A 20956-nucleotide genomic window follows, 5' to 3' on the forward strand; every position below is an offset into this window, starting at 1 on the left:
GGATAGTGAATGCTTCTTAAGACAACATATGGGGACTACTGAATCATGGCCTGAACCTCTGATTGATCACCTGAGGTGAGCAATGAGTCAGCCACGGGAGCACAGGTGAACGCAATTCACCTGTGCTGTCGGAAGAGGTGGAGCCAGGCTCCACCTCTCCTAGACCCATTTAAGAGCTGACGACCACTGGGGAAGGATCTCTTCTGGAGGTCCACTCCAATGGAGTTTCTCATGCAAGCCCAGGTTACGGGTGAGTGTACTTATCATTTCTGTTTCCTGCTTTAGTGTAATAATATCATAGCCAAGCTCTCTGTTATACCTTAATATCTGTATATTTGTTAATTGTACACTGCTATACCATAGCATCAGTATATTCATTAATTGCACAGATAGTGGCATTTTCAACAGGTGGGCCTGGAGACTTACTGGAGGATGACACAGAAACAACTGGGTAGCCTCAGAAGAAGCATAGCCATTTTAGATAAGTGTGCAATTGTATTTTCAACATAATTAGGTGCCTAATTGTGCACCCAGGCCTCGCTGGTGTATTTGCACATGTATCTAATTATGATTTATCTAAAAGCTCTGTGACCAGAATGCCTAGCTCTCTGATACAACAGAGACATTCGTAAAACTGAGAGATGAATTTGAGGGCATTGTAGAGAGGAGCAATCCCCTCCCACGTGCCCTGCTGTCCACTCTTCTGTTGATGCAGCCCAGGACTCTTGTTGGGCTTGCTCGTGAAGTTTTTCACCCATTAGGACCTTAAGTCCTTCCTGGAAATGATCAAGCTGACTAAGCAATAGCAATTTCACTGTAAGATGAGTGTAGTGCTGTACAAACTGATCTGAAAAGAAAGCAGAAATGCCAGAAGAAAGGTTTGGATAAAGTTAATAGTTAAAATTTTTAAAGTTTGTTACTTCACTGATAAAGTCTAAAGAAAGCTGCCTTCTGTAGAAAGCCATGCTTGCAATTCACATGTTTTAGTCTCTCAGTATTCAGAAAAGTTGGTTTTGGGGTTGATTTTAATTTAGCCAAGTTTTGACATTCTGGTCAACCCAGAAAGCAAAAAGTAAAACTTTAATTTGCATGAACTGTATGTAACCATTTTGCTCCAATGTATGTGAAAATGAGGTGGTTGCAGATATTCTGCAAGACAGATGAGGAGAACAGTGTGGGAGCCACACTCGTTCTTTTGCTGGCACAGGCATTAGTGAGGCTCTTGGTCAAACTGCAGGAGTAACAGTGCAGTTCTGCTCTCTGTCTCAGATAAATTCTCTTATGATTATTCAGCTGCCTTTTAACAAGAAACTAACTCAACAGAGACGCCACAAAATTCTCAGGAGCAACAAGGCTAAACAGCAAAGCGGTCAGACCTCTTCATATAAGCAGCCCTGTGAAAATGTGTATTATTTCCTTGAGTGAAACATTTTTAAACTACACTATCTAGTCATTCTTTATAATTGTATGATGTCAAAAATACTTATTGCACAAGCAGAGATCTGTGTTTCTTTTGCCACGGACAATAAATCTTTAGTGTCTTCTCTTGATACGCATCACTCCACTTGATCTCAGGAGGCACTCTATGTCTCTCTTTCCCTCTCATTCTTCTAGCAAGGTCACTTTCCAGAGATGAAACAACTTTTCCAGAAGGTTCAATAATTAATATCTGCTGATAGTCCCTTCCCAAAGCAGAGCTTTGAAAGTAAAGCAGGCTCATCACTAGCTTACAGCTTGAAGAATCCTTAAAGATTTGAGTAGTAGGTCTGGAAAAAATCAACCTCAACAACTTAAAATACATAGGACTGAATTCACCACTAACATAAACAGATCTGTATCCACTTACAGCAGAAGGTAATTCAGCACTTCCTCTCTCACCAGTCATTATTATCTTACTACTTGCCTGAGAACACCGACATCCAAATACATGTAATAGAATCTGCCATTAATAGCAAGATAGAAATACCTCCTGTTGCTTACATTATTGCATGTAGAGGTTCTGCAGTAATAATAGCACGATGATAGCCACCTACTCAGGAAGATGTCTCTTACTGGACACTCTGCAGGACAGACAGTGAATCATAACCAGAGGGACATACCCTAAGCCAAACATTCTGGTGAATATAGAACATGGTTTCCTGTGGTTGCTGTTGTGTTCTCTTCTACAACTTGTTTTATAGCTGCCAACCTCATTTTGTTAGGTGATGTCTAGTTAAAGAAATAGTTTTTTGTCTGTTTTTGTCAACTATCTCCAAGCACGTACTGAAAATAATGGTATCTTTCATATGGATGAGATCTATATTGAGTGCTGTCAGAGGGAGAATGAAATTCATTGACCAGAGATAGGTTTTAGATCACAGAAGCCTTGATATCTTGGGTCCCTATCCCAAGTTGGTCCTTTAGAGGGGAGAGGAAGAAGCATGCCATCTCCAGTAAGACTAAGTAGTGAAGATGAGATAATCCGAGGCTGAATCTTCATGGCAGCTTTTTATTGGATTTGATTTCTTCTGGTCTATGTAGGTTTATCTACTCAACACATATCTTGTAGCTCTTGCAGCTGGTCCAGCAGTCAGACTAAAAGTTCATTCATAGCTGCCAGGGTACTTCACATAACACTGCAAAGATGGGGCACTCGCGCTGGCCATGCCTGTCCTACCTTGAGTGCCTTTGTCTCCATACAGTTGACCCCTCAATCCCATAGGATCCAATCCACTCAAAGATATGTGTGGTCCTCGGGTATGGATGCCCAAGGAGTAAAAGCAGGAATGGAAAAACTGTGCGAAGGAGATATGAGTCATCTATTCCAAACTGCTTAACAATCTTCCACTAAAACAATTTTGAAAGTCATTTATTTCATGATTTAGTGAAAACCGTGTGCGTGCTAGGGACATCAATGAGGAGTGGAGTGGCAGATGCTAATCCCTCTGGCACCAGTGACAGGACCAGATAAACATGGATGCGTTCATGGCCAGGCTGAATGTGGCTCTGGGCAGCATGGTTTAGTTGGTTGGCAACCCTGCCCGTGGCAAGGGGATTGAAGCTAGACAGTCTTTGAGGTCCTTTTCAACCCAAGCCATTCTATAGTTCTATGATACTTGGGCTCTGCAGAAGGCTGAAGCCCTTACACCTTCCTGCTGAGTTATATCTGACAGGGACCAGGAGGGACAGTGGGGCAATCTGACTCTCACTGGCATAACTTACCCTTTGACACTGCTACTGAGCACTGAATATTTACATGCATGTAAATTATGCACATGTGTACACACAGAAGCCTAGACACAGAGTCAACATTAGTTGAGCATCTAGTCAAATGTCCATTGTTAGTCTAGGCTAAGAGGAGTGTGTGTGAAACAGAGGATGACAAGCTGTAATTATTCCAATGTAGTACTTGTACACTGAAGGAAGGTGGCTGGGAGGAGGTGTCAACTGCAGGTCATTAAGGCTGACAAGGGCTGCAGTCAGCTCTAGCAGCTGGCCCTCTCCCAAGTGGGCTGACCGATGGTGCCATCACCTTTCTCCAAGGAGCCTTGGAGGCATGTGATGTAGGCCTCATAGAGTGAGTAAAGGAGATAGGAATAATGCTAATTGTTGTTCAGAGCAGTCATAAGCAGACAGCGCCACAAGCCACAATATTCTGACACTAGACAGCCGATGTCTTTTATAAATACATATGGCTCTGTATAGGTCAGCCTAGTCTGGCATATGTTTTAACTTAATTTTATTTTTGTGCTATGCGTAGGGTAAAATCTCTGTCCCTTAAGCTCCGTGAAAAATGTTTTTTATTGATTAGACTTTTCCATGTACCAGTGTGGCACTGCACTTGTGTAGAAGAAATGCCAGCATTTAAAAATGGCACCTGATTCTGTTTTCTAGTGAAGAGTTGACCCTGATACTGCAGTAGGGCTCCTGGTAATGGAAAGTAACACCAAGGAAATGTTACACTGAATGCTATTTACCTGCACTTGATGGAGCTATGGAAACAAAACTATTTATGTTGCTCTTCTCTTGGGCAAAATGTGCTTGGTCTCTGCTTTGAGAATTGAGGCATTTTCAGCCTCTAGCAATGGAATGTGAACATTTCTACCCACATCATTTACCCTTCTTTTTCTGGCTGTTGTTCACAGGGCTCACTAGAGGCATCTCTGCTTCCCCCATCGTGTAAATGCTTTTGCCTTCATTAGTTGGTGTTCACATCATCTCCTAAAAATTGTCAGATACCATCACTGGCCTCATTCTTTATTACATCGTCCTCCTCAGACACTGTAACCCTTAGAAACCTGATGGCCTTTCTCTTGTGTCTTAATTACCACCCCTGTCACTCGGAGGAAGCCCTGCTGCTTTGGTCAGAGCAGCCTGCCTTTAGCAAGCCTGCAATTCCAATGTGAGGCAGTGGCCCAGTTGCTAGGCCACTTAACTTTTGAGTGGAAATCAAGAATTAGCCAGTTGGAAGATATGTTTTCTGTTTCTCTTGTACCTTCCTCCTACTTTTGTTCACAGTCTAATCCATAGCTTCACTCCCATCAACAGCATTTATGTCTCTGCTGTAATCTCGGTGGAGACAGCAGTCTGGGAAGCAGCCTAAAAGAGGTGTCAGCTGTTTTCAGTCTGTGCAAACCCCCACCATCCTGGCTGGGAAAGAAAAGGAGGGCGGGCAGACCTTTAGATACTGTGAATTGTCCTCATGCTCTTGGTAAAAATGTGCATAGTCCAGTTGGGAGCATCTCCTAGAGAGAGCCACTGCACTCACTGCTAGAAGCATCACGACACATCCATGGGTGCATACATCCCTGCTGGTCTTGTGTGCGTGATATGTGTTAAGACAGCTCTCATCCTTGTGCTACTCTCTTGTAGTAACCTTCTTCCCTAGTATTTCTTCTTACAAGATCAAGAAGTATGTTCCACTTAACTAGGCAGAATATTAAAAAAAAAAACCAACCCAAAATGCTATAATACTCCAGAGAAGAGAGCTCACAGTTACTCCACTCACAGTAACCATCTTAGTGATAATTGAAAGGTTTCTTTCTGCTTATCCTCCTTAAACTATTGAAATGTGTTAAAACTGAATTGTGAAAATTCTAAATCAAAGGTATTTCTCAGTACTACAGTTACAAGTTGTTATCAAAGCAGCATGCAATATTATCTTGTCTTTTAACATGTGGACCACCTTATGAACTGGATGTAATGAAGACCAGCTATTTACTACTCTTCATATAAGCCTTGGAAAAAACTTTGAAATCCATACTGAAAACAACTGAAATGTGGAGATGCGGCACTTCATGACATGGTTTTAGTGGCCACAGTGGTGGTGCATTAATGGTTGGACTAGATGATCTTAGAGGTCTTTTCCAACCATAATTATTCTATGATTCTGTATTTTAGAAATTAAAAACAGGAGGCAAATGCCATCACTAGGGATTGGCCATTGAGGGGAATTTCCAACTAGCATCACTCAGTGCAGGCTGAATGTGGACAGGCTGGATGAGCTGAACCAGAGTACTATGCTAGTAGATCATTGGGCTTCTCAAATACTTGTGACGCAGACCTCTCAAATCTTTAAAAGACAAAATTAAAATTTCTGCTTGCAGTTTGAGCCACTGTTGTAGTGCTTATCTAGCAGACAGAACTGGCTTTTATTCAGGAAAAATATGTTATACTTGGCAAGAATTAAGCACGTGAAATTCTATAAAGCACTCTCCAAAGCTCAGTGGCTTTGTGCTGTTGATTGATTTGGCCCTGACTAGGAGAAGTGCTAGACAGATGCAGTTGGCCTTGATACTCGCAGGGTCAGTTCCACAGAGACATGAAGGCATACAGTTTAGCAGGAAAAAAAAAGGATGAACAAGATCTTGGTTCAGTAGATCTGAACCATGCGTCTACCCCCAAAAAACAAATGCTAGGAGTAGGAAGGGCTTCCAAGGAAAAAAAGCATGACTCTTTAATGTGCTGTGATTTAAAGGGGGTGCAAATCCATGGCACCATGTGTGCAAGTCCCTGATATGCATTTGCAAGGCCAATCTTAGTGAAATTTGTTCTTTCTTGGATTTTCTTTATCTCCACCAGAGTGTAGAGGATACTTTAATAATTTAACTAAGGATAGTTTTAATATACATGACACATAGGATCATTCAAAAGTTAGAGTCAGTAACAAATATCAGGATGGAGGTAACATTGTCACTTCTTCTCTAGTTAACACCAACAGAAACCAGTAGTTTTTGGTTTTTTTTACTCTGCCAACCATACTGCACTTTTAATGCAATTCAATTTGAGAAATTAAATCCAGATTTCACAGTTTTCTAGATCCAACCGAAACACACTGCATCTTCCTAATCTTCTACATGCCCTTCTTTTCTTTTTGTTACCAATGCTGTTATCAGAGGGGAAAAACATATTTTGTTGCCATCGTAATCTTAATAAAATGCTTCACCAAGTTCATTAGCCACCTATGATCTCTGACCATCTGCTTGGGGTACATCTATCTCATATTACCAAAGGGAACTGATGTCTACTAATGCATGGCAGATTGGTTGTTGGGCCTGACCCTGAATATAATTATGAAAACGACTGCAGAAATAAAAGGTCATTCCTATCAGCTGCCTGAGCCTCAAAGTGGCTGTGAGAGGGCAGAAGCCTTTGTTTGTAGCCATTTTTATTTTATTAATAAAATTATATGCATGACCTCCAACTACTTGAGATTCAGTTGTGGTAGGCACTCAAAATTCAAGATAAGTGACCAAAGTTCTGCAGAAGTGAGGACAAATGCAACAGCCCACACAGGTGGGGAATTAAGCCAAGAACAAGGCCACAAGGCAGTGCTGGAAGAGGAGAGGAAGTAGCATGGACAGAAGGACGTGCCCTAAAATGCAATACCTCTTTCCTGGGGTAAGCAGTTGTTTCTTACTGGCAATGTACAGCATTTATATGATTTAGAGATGCACTACAGTTTGTTAAGATGAGAGGATGTGAGGTTTGCTGGAAAAGTCCTTCCTTGGAACTGAGTAACATCCTAAGAGACTTTCGGTTCTTCTGAAAATGTTAAGCCCTGAACAACTGATTTTTTTTTTTCTGGGATCATTTTCTACAACTTCCTAAAGATACCTGTCCATCGTTTTACAACCACTCCAAATGTTAGCAGGTTTTATAGCATAAAATATCACCCATTGACTTGGGCACAGAAAGATATGAAATGCTCTACCAGCTGACATGTACTTTCCATCTGCATCTACCTTCTCTGATCATACAGTAATGTTTTGCATGCTGTAAGAAATTTTGTATTTTGGACCATCAAAGGATTTCTGTTGTTTCCATTGGAAAAAATGTAATAATGAAAATCCAATCCTCTTTAATTTTATCAAACTGATTCCTATTGGAGAGTTTGAATTGTTAGGTGCAGTAAAAAAAAAAAAAGAGAGCAACAGTGTGGAAGAAAACTAGAGATAGAAATGTGCATCAGAAAGAAAGTAATCCTTATATATGAATGATCAATGCAGAGCCCTAGAGTAAAAGCAATGCAGTGGTAATTGAAGTGCTGTCCTTAGTGGGTTATGTTAAACATTCAGAGGCTATAGGTCAGTGAAACTGTTACTTATCATCTGGTTAGCTGTCCGACAGAGGCTGCTTAAGAAAGACAGCAAGCTTAGCTCATTTAAATTGAAGTGATTGATTTTCATTTAGCATTTGTCCACCACGGTTATAAGAAGTTGCAAAATTAATTTCAGAGTGACTTAAAAGGAACAGAATCGTATGTATCCATATATATTTAGTGACACGAAGCAGCATTAATAACTCCACTGCTCATAGTTGAATTAATTTTTTTAAGCTGCATTTAAATTACATGAAGGCTGTGACACAAGCCATCAAAAAGCAGCACATTCAATATTAAAATTAAATGTTAAGGCTGAGGGCATGCCATTATGTCACACTTCTGGGGGACAAAACTCAAATGTATCAAGACATTCTAATTTATGGATGGATGTCAGCCTGAACTTTTAAGTGTAATGGACTTTGGCAACGTATGGCACGCTTGCTTCTTTTAGTAGGTAGAAATTTCCTCTTGAGACAAAACATGCAGATGAAGATCAGAGGCATATGTTAGTTGAAGGCATTCTGTGAAGATTTTAAAGCTCAGTAGAAAATATTACAGCTTTTGCTTACAACTCAAAAGCTTTTTTTTAATTCTAAATGGATCTGTACTTCACTGTGGACTTCAGAAATACAAAGATTAATTTAAAAAGAAAAATGTTATTTAATTCTGAGAATGCAGTAAAAATATCAGAAGCAAAAAAAACGAAAAAAAAAAATCTTCTTTTTCTGCACTACCCGCTTCTAACACTCACATTTAGCAGAAGTCCTTCCAAACTTTTTTTATGCAATCAGTGTCAAGATTATGGAGCAGCTCCATCACCCTGCCTTCTTTTTGATAATGTTATATTAAAACTAATGAGAGGATTTACACACATGAAATTATTAGGATATGCAGCTGTTTTCAGGCTTAGTGCCACTGTTGTTATGATGCAATGACAGTATCTGGGTGGAGCTGCTTATGCACACTTGGTCCTCAAATAGCAATAACCGAGCACAACTTCATAATAATCTCATTTTAAGTGAATAGACAACTCTGAGGTCCAGGCTGCCACACATACCTGCAGGTAGCACTTCAAAGTGATACATAGTGACTCAGTTTCTAAAAATGCTCTTTTCAAGATGTTTTCTCAAGCTTTCCTTTTCCTTAGAGAATTAGAACTCATAATGTCAAAGGCAAAGGTAGCCTATTTCTTCTCTCAGTAATAGTTTAAGCCTCCCACCTCACTCTGACCTCAGGTTTCCTATCCCGGATCCCCTCTCACACCTGATTGGTTGATTTCCATCATTAGTTGTCTTTGTTGATATGAAGTATTTGTACTGATTTTCTCCAAATGGCAATGAAGTCACAGTCTGAATCTTGTTAAACATGCCAGACCACCGCTGGGAAGTTCTGAAACCTTCCATTTCTACAGCTATGGAGAATCCCATCTCCAATGAACTCTACCACTGCTAACAATCATTGTGAGCATGAGGGCTAGAATGAGAAAAGCATTATTTCTGCTCCAAATAAACTCTTTTCATTTAGATGTTGTCAAAAAATGAAAAGTAAAGGAGTAAGGACACAACTATGGGAAATTCTTCATTGAATGTGCATAAGCCAGTTGGATGCCTTTTCATCCACGTGTAGTGTTTATATTGCCTACAACATGGTTTCAAATTGTTTTAGTTCCTTCTCCTTAACTGTGACCCTCCGGAAAAGCAAACCCAGAGCTATGTCGAGGAAACACAGTCGTTAAAGTCATTTCATCCTTGGATTTCAAAATTGTGATGAGGTGGAAGAATTGGTGCCACTGTTTGAAATCAAATTCTGATCTCTTCTTCAGTCTGCTAACAAGAATCATTCCCAGCTTGTTGACAAACTCTCAAGGCATCACAGCAATGGATTATATGCCAGATAAGTGAGGCACCCTCTTGGGAAGTCCACTGTTACTGTGCTGTTCCTGCTCAGCAGAAGCATCTCAGATGCTAAGTGAAAATTTACAGATCAGCTCAACTGACTGCTGAATGACTAATACAAAGCAGCACTAATGCTCACAAGTCCCAGTAGTCCAAGTGGAGTTAGAGAGGTTGCTGAAGAGGAGGAAGATCTTGCAAGAGCAAGAAAATGGAAGATGAAAGCCGTAAATCTTCCACAAATGGGACCTTGCTAGGAAAATAACTGAGCAATTAGTCAAAATCTATTCCTTTTTAAATACGCTGGAATTGGTCACCAGTTAATTCCAATGAAATTCAGGTCGAAGCAGAAAGCCACAGTGAATCCTTGGAAGTTGGGTGCATTTATGGGATGCCCCTTTGTGGTAGTGCAATAGGTAATACATCACTATTAAAGGAAGACTGGATCAATTTAGTATGGGAAACGAGCAAAAGTTGTGACTAACCGTTTAAAGTGGTAACACAATACTCAGCATGGGCATGATGAAAGAACTTTCAGCCCCTTAGCTCTATTTTTGTGTATGCGATGAATGATATAATGATATATGTGATTAATGATATAACAATCATCCATTTACGAGCTACAGAAATGTACAGTGCAGTTTGCATCTACACAAAATTCAAGTGCCAGGTCTCTGTCATGGTGTTTTCTCTTCTTGCCTAGTTTATATGCTCAATCCATAATTTAATACTTCCTCCTGCATACGGTATTTTGGTAAACATCAAAGCAGTGTTATGGGATTTATCACATAGTTACATAGCTGCAGCTATGGGGAGTTACACCTCTATTCATTCTGACTGTCTAGCAGTAACTTGTTTAAAAATAAAAAAGGAAAGAGTGAAGGCATGAACCTAAGCTCCAGGAAACTGTGAAAGATAGAAATGGTTATGTTTCTGTTTGAGATCTGTAGGTGTCTTCATGGCCAGAGGCACACAACAACACGTGCTGCACATTTGTTAAACACCAATCTTATGCAAATCTGCATATCAGATATATCCATTTGCAAAATAGTCTAGTTAAATGGCATATATAATGAAAATGGCTACAAAGACATATGAATGTAGAGGTGTACCTGTTTATTATGTGGAAATGTAACCTGTGTGCACCGTGTTTTTTGATTTTCATCAAATATTGCCAGAGAGCATGTGATGCCTCTGCATCCAAATGTTTCTTACTGCTATTTGTATACATCCATACATATATATCTGCACTTCATACAGAAATATACGTATGTGTAAATTGTGTGAATGTAAATATAAGATATGCCATATGTCCCAAAAGTCCCAAAAGAGCATCTGATGTTGATGTGTAGACAGTATGTTAAGGATCTTCCTAATTAATAACCCAGATTAAAACCTCTTGGCAATCAATTAAGATTAATGACAGAAGTCACTCTCTATCCCCCTGCGCCCGCATATCGGGCTGTGAAAACCCTGGGTCGTGAAACTTTAATCCTGTTATCTGCTGCCTTCTCCATCTGAAAAGCCTACAGATTAACAGAGCAGACATTATCGAATTTACAACCAGCCGCTCGGACAGCTGCCCTACTTTCAGCAGTTAATGGAAAAGGAACTAATCTGGTTAAGAGCATGGGACTAGTTCATAAATCTGGGTGCACAAGACAGTTAAAGCTGTCACGTCTCTTCTGGATGGCAGTGACTGAATTAACCTGTCGTCTTTCTTCCTGCTGCATTGTGAAGGTGATCAGTCTTTAGTAAGCTGCACTAATGAGACACTCAACATTCACATAAACTAAAATTCACATTCCCTCCCTGTAAAGGCTGTGTCCGAGCTGGGTGTTGTTTTATGTCTGAGTTTGGTTGAATACACACAGCATTCTCTTTGCTGGAAGCCAGGCAGTAATCAAATATAACTTTTTACTGCAATCTGCTCCATAAGAGGTTGTGTTGAGGAATTAAGGAAACCATCTTCCCCCCTTCGAACGGTGCAGAATGAAACAAATGGTGAGGGACACTGAGCTGCCAAATGAAATGTTTTCTTCTTAATACAGCATGGAGGGGGTCAGGGGTGGAAAGAATGGTAATGCTCTTTGGGCTGCTGGAGACGGTGTTTGACAGCTGTAGCGAATTCACATGACTTTCCCTCTCTTAACAGGCACTCCCTCTGTGCTGTCAGCACAGCTCGAGTTACAGCAATGCCTGGTAGGGTGCATCTTAGAAGGCCTAACACACTCAGCTGTTTCTAAACTACTAAAACCAGCAGGAATTCCTCTGGCTGCACACACTATGGGGGCAGCTCCACTTTTTAGAATGTTCTGTTAACCTGTCGTGACATCACCAGAGATGCATGCTATACTTTGGTATGGTACTGCTTCCATCAGGACCGTCACCCGCCTGTACAGCTGCTGTTTACTTGCAGCAATGGGAACCACGTAGGCACTTACTTCATTCATAGAAGTGTTCGTACTTATACTATTGAGTTCTGAAGGCTCATTTTAAAAAAAGCAACAGCTCTCATCTACACAAAGGCAGGGAGTACCAAAGTGACTGCCTACACCTATGGGAAAATATTCTTATTTTTCACAATACTGGGACATCATTGTCTTTTCATAAACATGACTGCTACTGCTTTTTCTGAAATCTCATTCAGTGCTTCACTCACAAGGATGCATTGCGTTCTATTGGAGACCAACATCTGGATTCAGTCTGAATGGGGCAGTTTGAAATTACTGCTCTTAAAATGTTCCCTTCCATTTTCTTTAACTTAAACTGAACTTAAGTTCAGAAAGTGAACTTAATAATTTACCAGTAATCTTATTCTGGAAGTTTAGGAAAAACACTGGCTCCAGTTTCCGTCTGCACAAATTCTTGCTTGGAGAAATGGCAGAAAGAAGAAAACATTTAAGAAGAAGAGGTGCTCTTTACCTCTTTTCTCATCTCACTTTATAACCACTTTTACATCTTCCAACCACTTCAGCCATTCAAGAGATCCCAGATAAAGATAAGCATTATTTTATGAATTCTTGGGTTTATTTTAAAATTCTTAGCCAATGTTTTCTTTGGTATCATTGCTTCTACATCGTTCCATATTATCACTGAATTAAGAGCTCAAGTGAACAGTATCCCATGGTAATCAAATTGCTGCTAGGTGCAAACAGTTGAACTCTTCATTGGTACCTGTTAAAACATGGTGTAGAACTGAAAGTTGGGGTTCTCCTAGGCACTGCAGTTGGTCTCTGATTTAAAACAGTGAGCTCACTCTCAGTGAAGGGACTACCAGCCTCAGCCTTCTAACAGTTCCTTTTATACTCTCTAATTGACAGACTGAACGAATGATTTGATGTTTTCTGCCTGTGCCCAGCGTAGAAACTACTGAACAAACACAAAGGGAATAGCGACATGGGTCTCATCTCAGAGAATATCATACTGTCAAAGTCTTTTGAACTGTGAATTTATGATGCTAACAGAATTACAACACAAAATATGATTCTTTTGCATAACGTAGAGACGCTCACAAATTAACATTACATTGAACAGATGTTCCTATGAACTTTGCAGCCATTACTACATATTCATCTTTGAAGCATGTAAACACTAACAGGTTTAAAATTATATATATGTGTGTGTGTGTATATATATACCTTTTCTTAGGTTTTTTGGTAACATCAAAAAAGCTGGAAATGCCCTGTAGTTCTACTATAGAAACTTGTTGAATGAGCTGTGGATTTTTTTTCCTTTTCCCAGCCACATATGTTCACATTCTGACTGTGCAAAATCTTAAGTATGACTGCCACGGGCCATTTATAGACTTAAAAGAATTTTGTACAAATTACAGCAAGCTATAAGGTTATACTAAGTATTTGAGGAACTCTAATGACAACCTCTAGGTGCTAAACCATAAATCAGAAAATAAAATAAACTGAAGAATTTTTATAAGAGAACAGGCCCCTAATGCTCACATTGCAAACCACTGCCAAGTTTCTTTCTCATACAAACTCTATGTCAGAGGTGTTCCAGTATGGAAACAATAGCAGATGCTCCCCATGCATGCATTCAAAATAACATTGAAAATAACATTATGAGCTGAAGGCTGCCTAAAACTCTTGGTCAGTTAAGTGGTTTAACAAGCTACACTAGAACTACAGTGATTCCTTATTTTTTACCCCTTACACAAAGAAAAGAAAGCATAAATATGAGTAGGAACATGGGATAATGAATCATTTATAAATTATCTTGTTAGCAAAGAAAACAAAACATTGCTTTGAAAACAAAATAATCTCCTGCCGCAGACTCCACTATGTTTGATGGGAGCCCTTCAAAAGATCCATGGCTTAATGGAGGCTGTTTGTGTGGGGACTTCGATCCGTACCTGCTGTCCCCTGTCACTCCCGGGGAACTCGGCGGCAGATGTTGCAGCGCTAAGTTGTCTCTGAAGTGGCTCTCCGTCCTCATCTCCCCACCACAACAGAGTCAAACTATATTAGATCTCTTTATTTGTGCCCGAGGCATGTTTGGGAGCGCAGCTGTGTCCACCCCCAATCTACCTTTAGTGTTTCAGCCCCCAGGCAGCAAATGGGAGACCAAAACTGTTCTGCCACTCTCAACTACATCTGCTGACAATCCAGCCGCCTCGCTGCAGGCTGCCGAGGACCTGTGCAGATGTCATCGACAACCTGCTAGCTCACACCTGTACTGGTGTCCCCAGCCTCACCATTGCTGGCTGAAAAATGCATGGCTCCAAGGACTGCCGTCTGCAATCAAAGCTCCTTCACTCAGCTGCATGCAGCCTCTGACCAGGCCACCCTCAGCATTAGCTGGCAACATGGAAGAGTGGGAGACGGGGGAGGAGGAAGATTTGCTTTGATACTTCATGCTTAAATTTCAATTACTTGATCAAGGAACTGAATTCAGCAGTGAATTCTTTTGGGAACTACCAAATTCCTAGGCAGTAAAAGGAAGAAAATGAAAGAGCTGCTTTGCTGCTGTTTGCCGTAACGTTTCCCAGTTAAGTGCATGCACATGTGTATTTCACACACATGTGGCTGCTCATCATACTGACTTCAACTCACCAGGGGAACAGCATAGGATCTGCAGCCAGCAAATCATGAACAAGGGAGGTGTATTTTTTTTTCTTCTGAGAAAGCATTCCTACAGTACTACAAGTCACACCTAAATGATCGTTATTTTGGCCTCAATTCATTCATAGAAATTCTATTCCCTTTCCAGTAAGGATACTGAAGGTTAGTGAGATACTTCTCTGTTTTTCATAAGCCATGATGTTGGTCAATGTCATTCTGTCAAATCCAGAGAGGACGGATGCCTGATTTCTTACTGGGCCAAAAATGACTTCCCTGGTAGGCCAATTTTCCAACAGTTGCCATCCTTATGGCCAGAAATCCTCAAAACAGAGCCTGACTGACAATTGTAGTCTGTTCAGGAAAGGCCAGATCAGGCATCAGTGTTTCTATTTACACTGAATTTACTTGTTAAAGTATTATAAAGTACTGTATATTTTGCATGAAAAATTACTACTGTTCATTATTCCGTATGTAACATGAATAATCCATTCAAGCAGTAAACAACATGCAGACATAACAACCAGAACGCTAACACCAGTATCTGATAGCCATACAAAGAGTATGCTTCCTATCTCCAGCTCTGTGATTTGTCATTCTGCAACTTCCAATGCATGCCCTTGTCCTACGTAAATCCCTAGATAAAGCTTTTTCTTATGTGAGAACAGCACCAAACATCATCCCTATTACCAAACATCATCCCTATTATCAGGCAGATAACCTAATGAGTGATTACCTCTCTTTCCCTCAGAAGTAACTCCTTCCCTTTAACATCTCTAATTCTTATGTCGCCTTTATGGGATATGTTGCAAAAATAGCAAATCTCACATACTGTTGCTTTAAGGTAACTGAGAATCTGATCTGCCATGCCCATCTGTTGGTGGGGCAGTGTGTTGAGAAGAAGTTGCCATCTCACTTAGAGGAAATAGTTTGCTCCTATAGCTCTTCAAATGTGTGTCACACACAGGAATGCACATCTTTCAGTGTACATTTTTTACCAATGCATTATTTTTTTCTGTTGTGCCATTCTTTTTGTTGCTCTGCTTTCTTTCATTAAGGCCATGGAATTACCAGTGTTCAACAGCTGATATACCCTGGCTGTAACATCCCCCTTTTTTGCCCACCACAGTTGATACATTCGCGCTGCACAAACCTCATCTCCTTGTTGTGGTCGCATCAAAGAGACTCTGTCGTACTGTCTTCGTAACAGTGCCCACAGTGCATCAAGTCGACCCTGTGGCAACAGAGCAACAGGACTCTGAGTATGATAAAACCAACAAAATCTCATTTATTTCAGTATATTCAGTTCAGCTGTGCAAGATGAGTAAGGCACACAAAGTCCAACTTTAGTACAAAACTACACTGTACTGAAGACTAAAAAGCTTACCTTAATTGGTGTGTACCACTTCTCCTGAATGACTGGTGAGGTAGGCTTTGGTTTAGGTGGTTTTGGATGAAAAGGTTCTTCTGGTTCTTCTGGGAGTTTCACCACAGCATTTTTTGCTTTTTCTAATCGAGCCCCTTCTTCAGTGGATCCTTTGTCACCCCAGCGAACCTAAATAAAGCCAGAGTTTAGATGTAAATGCAATGCAGGCAAATGACCAGGAAACTATGGCTGAAAAAGTTTAAATTTGGAAGAAATTCTGAATTAACAGGAGAATAGAAAATGTTCACTCCTCCTTTTTGACAACAAGCATCTTACTTATGTAAGTGTGATTTTCCATCTCGCAAAGGCAAATAATTAAGAGAAATACTGAAAGAAAATCATATCATACACCACACAGACCGCAAAGCAGACAGGAAATCTGATTTATCCTATACCTTCACGTGACACTGAAGAAAGCCTCAATTTCAGCCACCCCAGATTTACTAACACAGTGTGCTTCCTGAGAATCCCAGTTTAGATGGAAGGTGTTACTTCAGCACTACTGAACAGAAACTCAGTGGTGTTATTCAGAGACTTTTAAGTAGTTCTCCATACTGGAGAAAATATAGATGAAGCAGTCACCTGCATAAGTAAATGTGTAACATGTAACTAACTGTAAGTATCTATATCACTGCATTAAGAGCGCAAAACATACACAAATAATTGGAAGGGGATGGAAACCCGGAGTATTGCTGTTGATGAGACAAATGCCTATTTCCACTTCCCTAGAAGGTTCTAATTACCAGGCTATATAGAGAAAGTACAGAAAAACATCTTTCTTCCAAGAGAGATGATTTTTGCTATGGTAATGTTATTTCTTACTGTAATTGGAAACATGGTGCAGCAATTATTTTTGCTGTATCCTACAAGCAAACAAGCCTAGGGAAGACTCTTAATTTCTCATCCCAAAAGAGTATATAAAAGTTATGGCTGCAGTTTAAAAGTTCTTGGTAAAAATGGCCCCAATTATGTTCAGTGCAAGACTTTCTGCATCCTGCTTCCTCTTTCAAACTAGAGTATAAGGAGGATGTGATAAATCAAAAGGCAGCAAATTAAGTTTTGACAGTAGGACTTGCATAAATGTGATGTTTATGCTGGTGAGTCATGAAATTGCTGACTGAAAAAAGCAAACTATTCTTACAAAACTCCACCTACACACTTTCCCCCCCCCCGGGGATCTCCTAACTAGATATGCCAGGCATGAAAAGAGATGAATCAAAATAAGAATAATTGAAGAATACTCACCCTTCCCCTCAGGGAAAAAATTAAGAGCATCACTGCAACTGCTTGGTAGGTATATGCCATTTCTATCTTGCTGCTTGTCGATTCAAACACTTTTATAAAGGGCAGGAAAAACAGTGGGATGCAATAAATCTCCCACTGCAAAGGGGTACAAGATTGTTTTGTAAAAAAAAATAAGCCTGAGTTTTCTTTCTGCTGCCTGGATAGAGAAAGGAGACTGCTCCAGGTCTTGCTAGGGACACCATACTGTACTGAGATCACTATGCAATGGGATGAGAGAAGGCAGCAGCTTGCTTTCTTTGTCATCCTCAGTTCCATATGCAAAACATGCTGATAAAGAAAGTGAGGGAAATATACAGGCAAGCCATAGTCTACCCTCTTTCAAACATACAAAACAACCTGGAAGAAAATTTTATCACCATCACAAAGAGTCTGTTAACACTGTAATCTCAGTGTAGAGAATGAGAGCAGCAAAGTACGACAGAGCTTGATTTGGACCATAATGCTACATGTCACCTGTGTAAAAAAAACCCCATAATTTCCTAGAAGGGTTATTGTTTTGAACATTACTGTTATTTTGAACTTCGCCACTTGGCTTGCTTAGTGATATCCTTTTTTCACAGGGGAGTCTTGTCTCTACAATATTAGAATGGGCTTTCATGTCCAAGTAGACCCTGCTGAGTCATTAAAATGCATCTGTATCTTTCACTGTGATCAATGGTACTTTTACAGTGTTTTTTATGAGGTTGTTAAAATGTATTTTAAACACTGTTAAAGCCATTTAGAGATACATGGTAGATTCCTTACTGATGGAATGACCTTCTCCTTCAGATTTAAATGGCTTCACCAGAAGAAACCAAAATTTGTAGATTCTGACAACACAACTTTGAAATTAAAACCAATTGTCTGTAATGAGTAAGATCCTGAAATGATATCTTAAAACTTTGAAGCAGTGTCAGAAGACAAATCTAGGAAGAGTGAACACCCTGGCTACATTATCATGGTCTATTGCAGAGGAGCAAAAGTAGTGGGGAAGGAAGGAATGAGAAGAGTAATCACAGAGAAGTAGGGAAGGACTGCTAAGTGGACATGTAACAGTTTGTTCTCTACTTTTCTCTGTCTAAGGAAACTGCCCAAAAGTCAAGCTGTCAGGAGAATGGCAGAAGAACAGAATGCATAGAGGCAAGAAAAAAAATCACATAATTGAATTGCTGTATGAACTGAAAACACTGAGGAAAATGTAACGACTAGACCATCCAATTTTTCATTGGCCACAGAATCCGCTGCCCTCTCATTGTCAGGTAAGGAATAACCTCTCTTAGATCTGCTTACTTTCATCATGCTCTAAGACAGTGATAAGTGCAAGGTGCGAACAGCTGGAAACTGGCAGTTAAGCCAGCATTTCCCTCAGCCCCGTTACTGTAGGTTCCATAGAACAGAGGAAGCTTCATATTTAAGCGCTGTGACATTTAAGGTGAGGTGACCAGCTGAGTACCCAAAGGTTCCAGAGAAGAACAGAGACACAGCTCCACAGAATAAGGGATCTTTCAAGAGTCTGTGCTATTAGCAGTTTAAGTTGACTTACATCTATACATCTTTGTTCCTACTACAGATAATAACGCTTTCTAACTTAATTATTACTTTATCCTCTTTTCTTTGAAAAGAAAATACCGTATATTTGCCATGTGATAAGAACGCATTTCTTAATGCTAGAGATATTATTTGTGTTCACTGAATATATATCAGATTTCTGTTTCATTTGACAAGATCCTCTGTACAAACTATAACAATATAAATCCTGAAACTCTTCCTATGGCTCATTATGGCTCCTTTAAAAAAGTCCAGGCTTGTTACTCTTTATGTTGGAAAGCACTATACAAAATGGTTTCTGTTTTTGAAAGCTAAGACTCTTCTAAATTAGCAGTTCTGAATTGCTGAAGGAAACACGTATAAACAATAGAACTTTAAACTTGCACATTCTTCTGCTGCATTTCAAAAGAACTCAGGCAAAGCCATTTCTTAGGCTGATACACTTATAGTTTGATCAAGACATAACTATATGGCCTAGGTGGGAATTTCAGAGACAGTTTCCTAGATTAAACTTAAAGACAGAAAACTGCTTTGCAAATTCCATAAAGGCTGACTTGACTGTAAAATCTGACATAAGGACGTGCCCATAAGGATGCACATTTTCATTCTGTTTTAATTAACATGATGCTATCATGTCTCTTCAAAGACAGGCACTGTTGTCGCTGTGAGTTCCTTTGGGATCAAGCCTCTCCTTAGCGTCACCATTGTCAACGCATTTGGCTGGCCCACAGTTGGAGGACTTATGTTTCACTGTAATTTCTTCCAAAACATTCAGAAAAGGCTCTCACTCTCTCCTTCTCATTAGCTTGATGGAAAGAGCATGTCTTCAAGCAGCTATTTAAAGTTCCAGTCAAATGGAACTACAGAAAGCTGTTCTTTCATAAGTAGGGTCAAAATTATTTGATAGGGTAAAAATGTTATAAGGCTTATGTCATTGGGAAAGAAGCAACCATTATACCATTGTATTTCCAGTACACTTTCAAAGTCTTTGTTTCCACCACTAGCAGCCTCAGAGACCTTGTATTTCAGTGAGTTATCATCTTTATATTGTACAAACCTCCATCCTTTTAATTCCTCCGACTCCTCGTCCACCATAGTAGGAAGCATCCACTGTGGGCCATTTCTTGGTAGGTAAGGGTTCTTGTTCCTCTTCCTGTCAATAAATTCAAACACATTTGCTTTTAAAAGATATTTATTTATTTACTTATTTATTTAGTAGGTGTCTTTCTAGTATCTTTTATTAGAGTACACAGACAAAATGTTTTCCTATCTTAGATGTGAAGGACCAGATTTTTAGGTTCTTCAAATGTTCACTCATTTCCAAGCAAAATCTGGTCATGTTTGGAAATACTCTCTTAGGGGTTTGTGTGAGAAAAGCATTGGCAGCATCCATTAGGAAAGTCCAAATGGGGAATCCCACTGCGTATGGGTATCAGTATACATTTGCCCTGTCTTTTTTGTTTGCATTAATAAAAACAGGCAAAACACACAAATAAAAAAGAAAAGGATCAGTGGTACCTTCCTCAACTGAAAATGTAATGCCTGCAAAGAGCCAGATTATCAGCCCCAGTCACTGGGATTCAGCTGACAGCATTCAGTGGATCTGCAGTAAAGGTTACACAGCCAATCACAGTTTTCTAAGCCAACCGATGTCAAACTTGCTCTTGGCTGCCTCTGTTCAGTGAAGTACCTTATCATGGCCTTCGCTGTCAGAACACGCTTGAATATGCTCAAGCAATTAGCTAAGTCAACACCAAGAGGCAAAAATACTGAAGACATCAGAAAAGCCTCTACTATGTTATTACTGATAAGAGGAAAATAAGTTCCTTTATAAAGGACTCTCACTGTCTCAAATGCCAAAGCTGTGGGAACACACAGTTTTAAGTTTATGATGAATCTTTGGATTGTCAAGTACGGACAACTCAGTCTTCCTGCTTTCAGTGAAGAATGAGAAAATGTTAAATTGTCTTGAGGTAAAGCTACTAAACAGTTATATGAATATGAGCTTAAATGACTTAATTCATACTGCAATGAGATGCCTGAGAAAGAGTAGAAAAGTGGACTTTGGCCACTCTCAGCCTAAGGCTTCTCACAGGGTAGTTCTTTCTTGTTCAGCAGATATTTACAAAAGAATACAAAAGGAGCCAGA

At 39.9% G+C, this 20956-nt stretch overlaps 1 protein-coding gene and 1 long non-coding RNA gene across 2 annotated transcripts in view; one reads left to right on the forward strand and one right to left on the reverse strand.

Annotated features, from left to right (window-relative positions):
* LOC146544449 (uncharacterized) overlaps positions 1–18510 on the forward strand; it is a 152276-nt gene extending 133766 nt beyond the window's left edge. Inside the window, exon 3 of the long non-coding RNA XR_014882932.1 lies at positions 18343–18510. This is a non-coding gene — a long non-coding RNA (uncharacterized LOC146544449). The remainder of the gene's footprint in view (positions 1–18342) is intronic.
* The window catches only part of ANTXR2 (ANTXR cell adhesion molecule 2), a 99648-nt gene that overhangs the window by 24022 nt on the left and 54670 nt on the right, over positions 1–20956 (reverse strand). The window contains exons 14-16 of the mRNA XM_085222505.1: positions 19865–19960; positions 15937–16104; positions 15703–15783 (exon numbers count right to left, since the gene is read on the reverse strand). Coding sequence (XP_085078631.1) covers positions 15703–15783; positions 15937–16104; positions 19865–19960 — 345 coding nt within the window. The remainder of the gene's footprint in view (positions 1–15702; positions 15784–15936; positions 16105–19864; positions 19961–20956) is intronic.

Source organism: Meleagris gallopavo, chromosome 4 (genome assembly GCF_905368555.1).
Source record: "Meleagris gallopavo chromosome 4, MGAL_WU_HG_1.1, whole genome shotgun sequence".
Taxonomy (NCBI): Eukaryota; Metazoa; Chordata; class Aves; order Galliformes; family Phasianidae; genus Meleagris; species Meleagris gallopavo.